At 42.0% G+C, this 9,855-nt stretch overlaps 1 protein-coding gene across 2 annotated transcripts; it reads left to right on the forward strand.

Annotated features, from left to right (window-relative positions):
• Positions 1 to 341: 341 nt before the first annotated feature.
• On the forward strand, positions 342 to 9,654 carry LOC119270697 (villin-3). Of its 2 annotated transcripts, none has more exons than XM_037552740.1 (23): positions 342 to 583; positions 2,171 to 2,292; positions 2,598 to 2,697; positions 3,016 to 3,084; positions 3,178 to 3,420; positions 3,535 to 3,712; positions 3,796 to 3,928; positions 4,060 to 4,222; positions 4,480 to 4,627; positions 4,728 to 4,828; positions 5,002 to 5,157; positions 5,550 to 5,618; positions 5,703 to 5,771; positions 5,872 to 6,009; positions 6,151 to 6,279; positions 7,066 to 7,213; positions 7,338 to 7,348; positions 7,432 to 7,572; positions 7,666 to 7,791; positions 7,883 to 7,948; positions 8,249 to 8,567; positions 8,654 to 8,886; positions 8,977 to 9,654. In XM_037552740.1, exons 1-23 carry the CDS (start codon positions 476 to 478, stop codon positions 9,088 to 9,090), a joined length of 3,084 nt encoding a protein of 1,027 aa, XP_037408637.1. In that variant the 5' UTR covers positions 342 to 475; the 3' UTR covers positions 9,091 to 9,654. The 2 variants fall into 2 exon arrangements, with proteins under 2 accessions (XP_037408637.1, XP_037408638.1); XM_037552741.1 differs by lacking the exon at positions 342 to 583 and adding an exon at positions 712 to 852.
• The last annotated feature ends 201 nt before the right edge of the window (positions 9,655 to 9,855 follow it).

The raw sequence follows: 9,855 nt of genomic DNA on the forward strand, positions 1-9,855 counted from the left end.
GGCCGGCAATCGCCATCGTTGTTCTCACGCCGGACCAACCGTCTCTGACGCTATGTCACGCGAACGGTTGTCTGGGGGTCATGGTAGCACGTGCCGCCGGAAGGCGGATCCGAACAATTTTAACCAAATTGGTGAAGCCTTTTTGTGTTATGAAAAATATACCTTCTCCCCTCACTTCCAAAATTCCAACAACCCCTTTTCTTTCACTTTGGCAAAAGCCCTTTTCCACCAACTCCTCCTTCTATTCCACATTCCACACACTCACACGCCGCGGCCGTCTGATTCCATTATTTGTTTTCTTCCTAAAACCACATTACAGCGCAGAGCCCCAGACAATTCCAACCCCAACCCCCTGTCCTCGTCGTCCTCCCCCGTCCTCCTCCGTAGTGGCGAGCACGCCTCCGCCTCGCCTCGCCTCGCCTCACCTCGCCCCCAGTAACTCGCCACCCCCTCCCCCTCCCCCGCCCATGGGCGGATGATTGACGGGCCCGAGCCCGACCGACCAAGCGCAACCGCCAGCGGCGGTCAGCGACAGCAACCGCAGCTCCGCACCACGATTCGACCACGACCGGCCCCTCCCCAGGTGCGTGCGTGCGACCAAATCCGAGCCTCCCGCGAGCTCATCCCCCCTCTCCCTTTTTTTTTATTTTATATACTCGGGCCGGAATGGGGTGGGAGATTTGTTTTGTTTAGCGCCGGGTGCGGGGTGGGGCTTGTTCAGCCAGCTCGCCTGCTCGATCTCTCGCCGCGCCGGCCGTTGCGGGTGTGGGGTGCGGGTGCTGTTTGCTGCTGCTGCGCTGCCGGCCGATCTGGGCCGCCATGGCCGCCGCCGCGCCGGGGTCCGCCAGTAAGGTATGTACGCCTCTGTCTGTCCGCGTGTACGGGCGGCGATCCCCTCCCGTGATTTGCCGTGTCAACGAGGTCGGGGTCCGGCCTGATCTGCCACCACCGACCCGCTCTGAATCTCTCCCCCCTCTCTGCTAGTCCACCGCCGCCTCCTCGCCGTTGCTGTCCCCTCTTCCTCGTCGCGGCGCCGCGTTCCTGCTCTGCTGCCCGCAATGGCCTAGGCTGTACTCTGTTAAACCCCATCGGCCTGGATCCATCTCTCGATCCGCAGTTTCCGGGTCCAGATCCGCCGCCCCTGTTCCTCTGCCGTGCAGATTCCGCTCATTAACCGCCACTCCTCACATGGTTTGCCCGTCAGGAACTCAGGACCGCGCCCGGAGCAGAGATGGTTCTGTCAGGAGGATTCTGTGCTCAGGAGCTTCTACAGGATCCTCGTGGCTGCCTTTTGTATTTACTATACTGAGCTTGACGTGGATGGATTGCTTGTCAGATCCTAGGATGCCATGCCTGGTAGTGACTTGAATTTTGCCTTGGAGTTGGTGCAAACGGCGACAGATTGCTTCGTTTGACTTTTCTTCGCTGCGTTGATGAAATTCGGCATCTGGAATGGGCATACTTTCTGGCTTCAGCACAAGGATATCCACAGCCTGGCGGGGCGACGATTAGGCGGATTGAAGCAGCTTCATTGAACACCGGAGATGCGTTCACATCTTGTCTGTGTTACAGACACATTGCAAAGGATGCCCACTTCTGTCCGGAATAATTCAGTGAATTTTAGCAATTGGATATGAGCATCTCTTAGTGTATGCTTGAAGTCGGTTGACATTGGATCTTATTGTACAGTACCTACACGATCTCAGGAGATGTAGCTTGTTGTTGGAGCTGCAATGCATTGGAGCTGACCTGAAGCTTAGCAATTGCCAACTCTTGTTGTTGGAGCTACAATGTATTGGAGCTGGCCTGATGTTTAGCAATTGCCAAACATTCCAAGGATGTTCTTCTTGTCTGCTGCCCGCTTGCCCCTATTATCTCAAGCTTTTGGTGTTGTGTTTCTCTTGGTTAACTGTTTGAGTAGGAAACAATTGTATGCTTTTCTATTCATCTGTTGTTTGACTCATCTGTGTTTTTACTAGCTATCACTAAAGTAGTGATCTAAATGCTCTTATATTTCTTTAAAGAAGGATTAATATATATATAAATGTAGTTTACACTCTTATGGATATTCTTCTTCCAGATTTTTATAAATGGGCTTGCCCTGAGCTGCAAATCTTGTGTTGTTGCAAATGGAATTTCAACCAAGTTATTTATGAATTTCTGTTTTCAGCACACCTTCTCTTCGCTCTTGAAGCAAAAGCCAGGAAGGACTAGTCCGCCGAGATCCAGGGGTACTATGGCGATTTCAATGAGGGATGTAGATCCTGCCTTTCAAGGGGCTGGTCAAAAAGAGTATCCTTCAGTTGCCTATTTCGCTACCGGCTTACATTGTCATTTTCACTTATCTTTACCATATTGTTCTATCCTACGAATGTTATATATCTCCATCTATCATTACTGTCATGCACAATAGTTTTAAATTACCGATGCATACCCAGTAGGGAATGTTTAGTACACATAGGTCAGCTTCATGTTTGATGAATGGAAGTCTGCGAGAAAACATTGCACTGGAAGTACGTGAATATGTTAGGTCAACATTGTGTTGAAATTGCTTACATATAGGTTGTCCCTGCATAGTTATTCTTAACAACCCTCAGTGGACTGGAAATATGGCGGATTGAGAAGTTGCAAGCCGTTCCTGTTCCCAGAGAATCACATGGAAAATTTTTCGCAGGAGATTCCTACATAATACTAAAGGTACTACCACTCCTTCTCAAATTATAGGCGCGCCCAAGTCCATGATTAGTTCTGTTGTGCAGAACTGTTTGATGTCAGCAATTCAACTGGTCTCATCCCTTCATTTTTATGAACTTGTAACCTTACTAAATATCGATTTATCCTGCATCTTTTCTTGCCATAATGATGTGATCCTTTATACTTGAAGGAATCATTTCCCTTTTACTTTTATTTATTTCTGCATATTATGTATGCAACATAATAATGTTGATGCTAATGTCATCACCGTAATAATGTTGATTAAGACTAATAATTATTTTGTCATTGTCACTGGAACAGACAACTGCCCGTAAAAATGGTTCTTTTCAGCATGATATCCATTATTGGCTTGGTAAAGATACCAGTCAGGTATGCTATTACATTTTAAGCTTTCATTCTTTTTGTCGATACCCTAGCTAATGAAATAGCAAACTTATTTGTTGCATTTTAATTAATGAACAGGATGAATCTGGTACAGCTGCAATCAAGACTGTGGAATTGGATGTTGCTCTTGGCGGACGTGGTGTTCAATACCGTGAAGTACAGGGAAATGAGACTGAGAAATTTCTTTCCTACTTTAAACCCTGTATTATACCAGAGGAAGGTGGAATTGCATCTGGTTTCAGGCACACTGAAATCAATGAACGGGAGCATGTAACACGATTATTTGTCTGCAGAGGAAAGCATACAGTCCATGTCAAAGAGGTGGATACTTTTTTCTGTGTTCCCTGTAGTTTTTTTCTGAATGTATTTGTCACTCTGTTCTTTCATGGTGATGACTACCAAATATGTATGTCACATTGCGCTTTTCCTCAACAGGTTCCTTTTGCAAGATCATCACTCAACCATGATGACATATTTATTTTAGATACAAAGTCCAAGATATTCCAATTCAACGGATCAAATTCTAGTATTCAAGAGAGGGCTAAAGCCCTTGAGGTTGTGCAATATCTCAAAGACACCAACCATGAAGGAAAATGTGATGTAGCTGCAGTTGGTAAGTTCACTCTTCAGAAAACACTTCTTAAATGGACAAAGTAATTTTCTTCTTCCAGGATTATAATTTACTCTTTCAAACAGAGGATGGAAAGTTGATGGCAGACGCTGATGCTGGTGAATTCTGGGGTCTCTTTGGGGGATTTGCTCCCCTTCCCCGAAAGACCTTTTCTGAGCCTAATGGAAAAGATACTGCTTTCCCTCCAAAGCTGCTCTGGTAATATATCACTGGAAATAAATCCCAGAAATTTCATTTCTAATACCCAATGCACTCTCTTCTAAACATGTGGTTCTGTTGTGTATCTGTTTTCCCTTCTGATACAATATTCCATTCTTTGATATTTTCAGGGTCAACAAGGGCCAAACAGTTTCTGTGGATTATGAAGTTCTAACAAAAGCGCTGCTAGATTCAACAAAATGCTACATTCTAGATTGCGGATCTGAAATTTATGTCTGGATGGGTAGAGAAACAGCGCTCGAAGATCGGAAACAAGCAGGATTGGCAGCTGAGGTAAGATTCTCTCCTTTCTGCTTCTGAACAGGACGATTTTGATGGTTGCTGATAATTTACAAGCTCAAATTAATGTCATGCCATACATTATTCAGAAATTCTGGTTCATAGCCATATTAATTGGTTACCACAACTTAAGAAAAGATAGACATGCCATCACTATGCTGATGTACCAAACATTTTGTTTCTGGAACTGTGGCGGCGTATTGCTTTGGTTAGGCCCATTTTTCCATGATGGTGTATTGTCACTTCTGTAGGAATTACTTCGTGAAGGAGATCGACCAAAATCTCACATTATTCGTCTCATGGAAGGATTTGAGACGGTTATATTCCGATCAAAGTTTAATAAATGGCCCAAGAAAGCTGAGGCAGTTGTGTCAGATGAGAGCAGAGGAAAAGTTGCAGGTTAGCATTGATGGTTATTTTTGTTATTAGTCACGGTTATTATTGTTTATTTTCCTTTATCACTATTAAAACCTGTTGACACATCAATTTCCTTTTGTAGCCCTTCTTAAACGCCAAGGATTTAATGTTAAGGCTGTAGCAAAATCTGCTCCTGTGAAGGAAGAGCCTCTACCTCAGATTGACTGCACAGGGAACTTGCAGGTCAGTTGAATTTCCTTTTTTGCTAATGGTTTTGCGACCAGACCTAAAACAGTTATTGCTGTCGCATTCTTGTTTGTTGAAATGTTGTGAGAAAAACACTTGTACCATGGAACAAGATTGTTGCTAAAATTCCATTTCGACATACATAATCTGAAGTTGAGTAAGTCTTACAGGTTTGGCGCGTAAATGACAGTGAAAAGACTTTTCTTTCATTCTCTGAGCAATGCAAATTCTACAGTGGAGATTGCTATATCTTCCAATATAGCTACCCTGGTGATGATGGGGAGGAATGTCTTATTGGTACTTGGTTTGGAAAAAAGAGTATTGAGGTAATCTTTAACATTTACTATCTTTTGTAGTAGCATGTTAGCATGTTCCTGAAACAGTAATGCTTAACAGTCATCCAAATGTACTGGATAGATGACTGATTAAGAGGAATCAGTGAATATTGAGTTATCTTGCCTCCCGGGTTTGTTTTCTCTTTGTACAGTAGAGTATAATCTACTAGATTTATGACAGCAATCACTGTCCTTTGCGAATTTGGAATTTTCGCCATGCTGTGCAAACCACTACTGCATCAACGATGCCTTCGTGCTATTTTGAGTGCAAATGTATTTAGCATTCTTTTGTATTGAGAATATGGGGGTGCCACATTTGTATTCTCAAGCTCTCAAGCTGGTGAATAATTATCTAAACACATGTTTTGTTTTGGTGAGGACAGGAGGAGAGGGCTGCAGCCACTTCACTTGCTAATAAGATGGTTGAGTCTCTAAAATTCCAGGCAGTTCTGGTAAATAAAAATCAGCTTTGTTTGAGACTCAAATATCCGTAAAATCTTGCTTGACTCTCAATCTCAATAATCTGGTTATCACAGGTTCGCCTTTATGAAGGAAAGGAGCCCATTGAGTTTTTCCCAATATTTCAGAATCTGGTTATATTCAAGGTCAGCCTTCACTAATTTGTTTGGTTAAGCTTCACTGTCCTACTTTTGTCAAGACACCTTTCTGCTGCAGACCTTTACATTTTTTTTTTGGAAAAACCAGGGTGGTGCTAGTACTGGGTATAAGAAGTTTGTCTCAGAAAATGGCATTCAGGATGATACATATTCAGAAAATGGGGTTGCACTTTTCCGGGTTCAAGGTTCAGGACCAGATAATATGCAAGCAATTCAAGTTGATGCGGTACTTTCTGTTTCGGTCTATCTTCACTGCACAGGGCATTATGTTTATGCTATGACCACTTCTTTTTGTAACTAATGCTATGACCACTTCTTTTAGCCCGTATTCGTACATGTTTAACTATGATATGGCTTTTCTTACCAGGTGGCACCATCCCTGAACTCTTCGTACTGTTACATACTGCATGATGGAGATACGGTATTTACATGGATTGGGAACCTAAGCTCGTCAATGGACCAAGAGCTCGCTGAGAGGCAACTAGATGTGATCAAGGTATGACTTATGGCAAATGCCCTTCAATATAATCATTTCATGCAAATGCATTTGATCGTTCATGTAGCTGTTGCCACAACTTGATCGACTTATATTCAATATGACAGTTTTTTGTTTGTCAACCGTACATAACTTAAGTGTTCATGATCATCAGTGCAATTAAACATTTTTTTAAAATAATATGGATACTATAGTCACTAAAATCCATCATTTCATGTTAAAATTATTCATATTTTCTTGTTTCTTTGGTACATGACTATCTTGTACTCCCAGCGTATTAGATTTGTCAAAAGTCAAACTTTGTAAAGTTTGAACAAATTTATATTAAAAAATATCAACGTCTACAATACCAAATAAATATAATATGAAAAATATGTTTCATAATGGATATAATTATTATATATTTTGTATTCTGAATGTTAATAATATTTTGTGTAAACTTGGTCAAACTTTGGAGTTTGAATTCAGACAAACCTAATATGCAGCGTAAAAAGAACGGAATGAGTACAGTGTGATTTACATATTCATGAAACATAAATTATGTTTCCTGATTTTGCTGGTGCTTTTTCCACAATTTTCATGTAGTTATTGCAGTAAATATTCGCCATCTGACATGTGCTTCCTAGTCATATCTGGCCAACTTCAGTATCACCTTAAATGCATGTTGTTGTGGTAATGTATGTTTGTACTTTATGCTAGCATGGTTTCAGTTCTGATTGCTCTACACTATCAATATACGAAAACTTCGATTATTCCCATCCTTCTCATCCAATATATTATGTGCAGCCAAATCTCCAATCCAGAATGCTCAAGGAAGGATCAGAATATGATCAGTTCTGGAAGATACTTGGAATAAAATCCGAGTACTCCAGCCAGAAGATTGCAAGAGATCCAGAAAGTGACGCTCATTTATTTTGTTGTACTTTTTTGAAAGGTAAGAAAGTGTTTATAAAATTTCTCGCATCCATTTGTCTTCATTATCATTCAGTATGTAATGTGCTTATCTGTGTTTTCCTTTTGAATTGGTATTCTCTGTGGCGTACATTGGGCTAATGAAGGGGTGCTTAAGGTGAGCAATTCTAAAGTTCATATGTACTTTGACTAAAATAAGATAATGTGATGAAATTTAATGGCAGTCGCCTGATATTGCAGGTTAGAGAGATATTCAACTTCACACAAGATGATATGATGACAGAGGACATATTTATTTTGGACTGTCATTCATGTGTATTTATATGGGTTGGACAAAATGTGGACACAAAAATACGTGCACAAGCTTTGAGCATTGGAGAGGTACGTTATAATTTCATGGTTTTCTGTGTGGAGAAAGCAAATTTCCTTTTTTTTTAGTTTATGTTGGATTCATAAAACTTACTTTTCTGCCAGAAATTTCTAGAACTTGACATTCCAATGGAAAACTTGTCACGAGAAACACCACTTTATGTCATCAATGAAGGAAGTGAGCCCCAATTTTTCACCAGGTTCTTCACTTGGGATTCTGCAAAAACAGCCGTAAGCCTTTTCCTTGTAGGTTTGTGTGTTTTCTCTTCCATGTAACTTCAGGAGCTAACCTCATTGTGTTTTGTCTTATAAATTGTCTCAGATGCATGGCAACTCATTTGAAAGGAGGCTGTCTATATTGAAGGATGGAGTAAAACCAAGAAGAGATGTAAGATTCTGTACCTTCTGATTTTTTTAACCTCCTAAAGTGTCTCTCAACCTGGTAAGTTAGATGGTTGTGAACAAAGGCTAGCTTGACTGCATCTGCATGTCCAGCATAGCTGTTGTATATTTCTCCAGTTATTGCAGCATTCCCCATCACGTTTAATGGACACTTTGTATTGTGTATAAACATACTAGGTGACTGATTGGCCTTATCAGGTGGCAAATGCATGCATTTTCATCAGCTCAATAGCCAAATATTTTTTTCTCTTAGAGTAAGGTTAACTCTTGGTTATATAATTTGCAGAAACCTAAAAGAAGAACAACAACATCATCGCACACTGGAAGATCAAGTGTGCCTGATAAATCTCAGCGGAGAAGTACGTCTTTCAGCCCCGATCGTGTCAGAGTTAGAGGAAGGTCACCGGCATTCAATGCATTGGCTGCAACCTTTGAGAATTCAAATGCCCGAAATCTATCAACCCCTCCACCAGTTGCAAGAAAATCATTTTCGAAGTCTTCCTCCCCTGATCCTGTAAAGCCACCCCAGAGAGCTGCCTCGATCGCTGCAATGTCTGCTTCTTTCGAGCGGCCTAGACAAACTCTGATACCAAAGTCAATTAAAGGTACGCTAACATCCTCAGCTAGTAGTAGATACATTTCTGCGTCGCAAGCACAATTCTCTTACCTGCTATGTTTTTTTGATGTCAAGCGAGTCCTGAGGTAAAGAAACCACAATCTGAAGCAAGCAAACCTAAGCCAGAGGAAGACGCCAAAGAAAGTACCCCTGCTGTGAAGGATGGGCAAACTGTGACTCCGACAATACAGGAAGATGTAAAGGAGGATCAGCCCGAAGACGAGGAAGGGCTTCCTACATATCCGTATGATCGCTTGAGGACATCTTCAAGCAATCCTGTCACAGACATTGATAGTACCAGGCGTGAGGTACGCTGCTGCTGCTCTTCTGACTGAATCATCTAATCCTCATCCAAACCTAACAGTCTAACACTAGTACACTGGCACATTGCACTGCAGACGTATCTATCTTCGGCAGAGTTCAGGGAGAAGTTTGGCATGACAAAGGAGGCTTTTGCAAAGCTACCAAAGTGGAAGCAGAATAGGCTCAAGATCGCACTCCAGCTCTTTTAAAGTCTTCTGCTGTCAAATATGCAGCAGTTAATGTCTGCTTGGTGAAAGTAAGGACGGCGAGATTGTTTTTCAAAGGCAAATCTCAAACACGAAGATCTCTCTCGCACATGTCGTAATGTTAAGAAGAGACATCGGTAAGTGTAAGCCTATCTGGGTCAAGGGGACCCTTGGTAGGCGTCGGAGGGGCTGGAGCAGTGAGTTTTGAGCTGCCCATGCCCTGGAATTGTGTGTTGTCCACTGACGAATTCTCCATGTCGTGTGTCGGGTCACTGCATTGGTGGTCCGGTCACACACCCTAATTCTTTCCTTTCCAAGGTCACCGGTTTGGTTGTGAGCTTGCAATGCTTTTTCCTCGCCCTCTTTGAAACCTCACCATTTGTTTCATTCTTTCATGCTGTGTATGGTTTCCTGACACAAATAATTATGTTACATATATGGTGTAAGAAGTTAGGTGATGGGATGAACGCCCCTTATGTTGGAAAATCCAGGCGATGTACGGGAGACGGGCGTCTTGCCCTTGGAATTTGATCTTTTAAGTGGTAATTAGTTATTCATGCGTGCAAATTTTGTCTTTATGATTCCTGCGTGCAAATTTTCTTATCAGATTCTGTGGTTTATACTGTAAGACGTGGACAGCGGCAAAAAATATATTACTCCATCTGATCGATATTACTTCCATACTAAATAAAGTTGTACTAAAGCAGCGGCAAATCATATGAAGGGAATATTAATAAGAAAAAATAGTCCCAGACAAGCTGAGCGCCG

This window comes from Triticum dicoccoides, chromosome 3A (assembly GCF_002162155.2).
Source record: "Triticum dicoccoides isolate Atlit2015 ecotype Zavitan chromosome 3A, WEW_v2.0, whole genome shotgun sequence".
Classification (NCBI taxonomy): Eukaryota; Viridiplantae; Streptophyta; class Magnoliopsida; order Poales; family Poaceae; genus Triticum; species Triticum dicoccoides.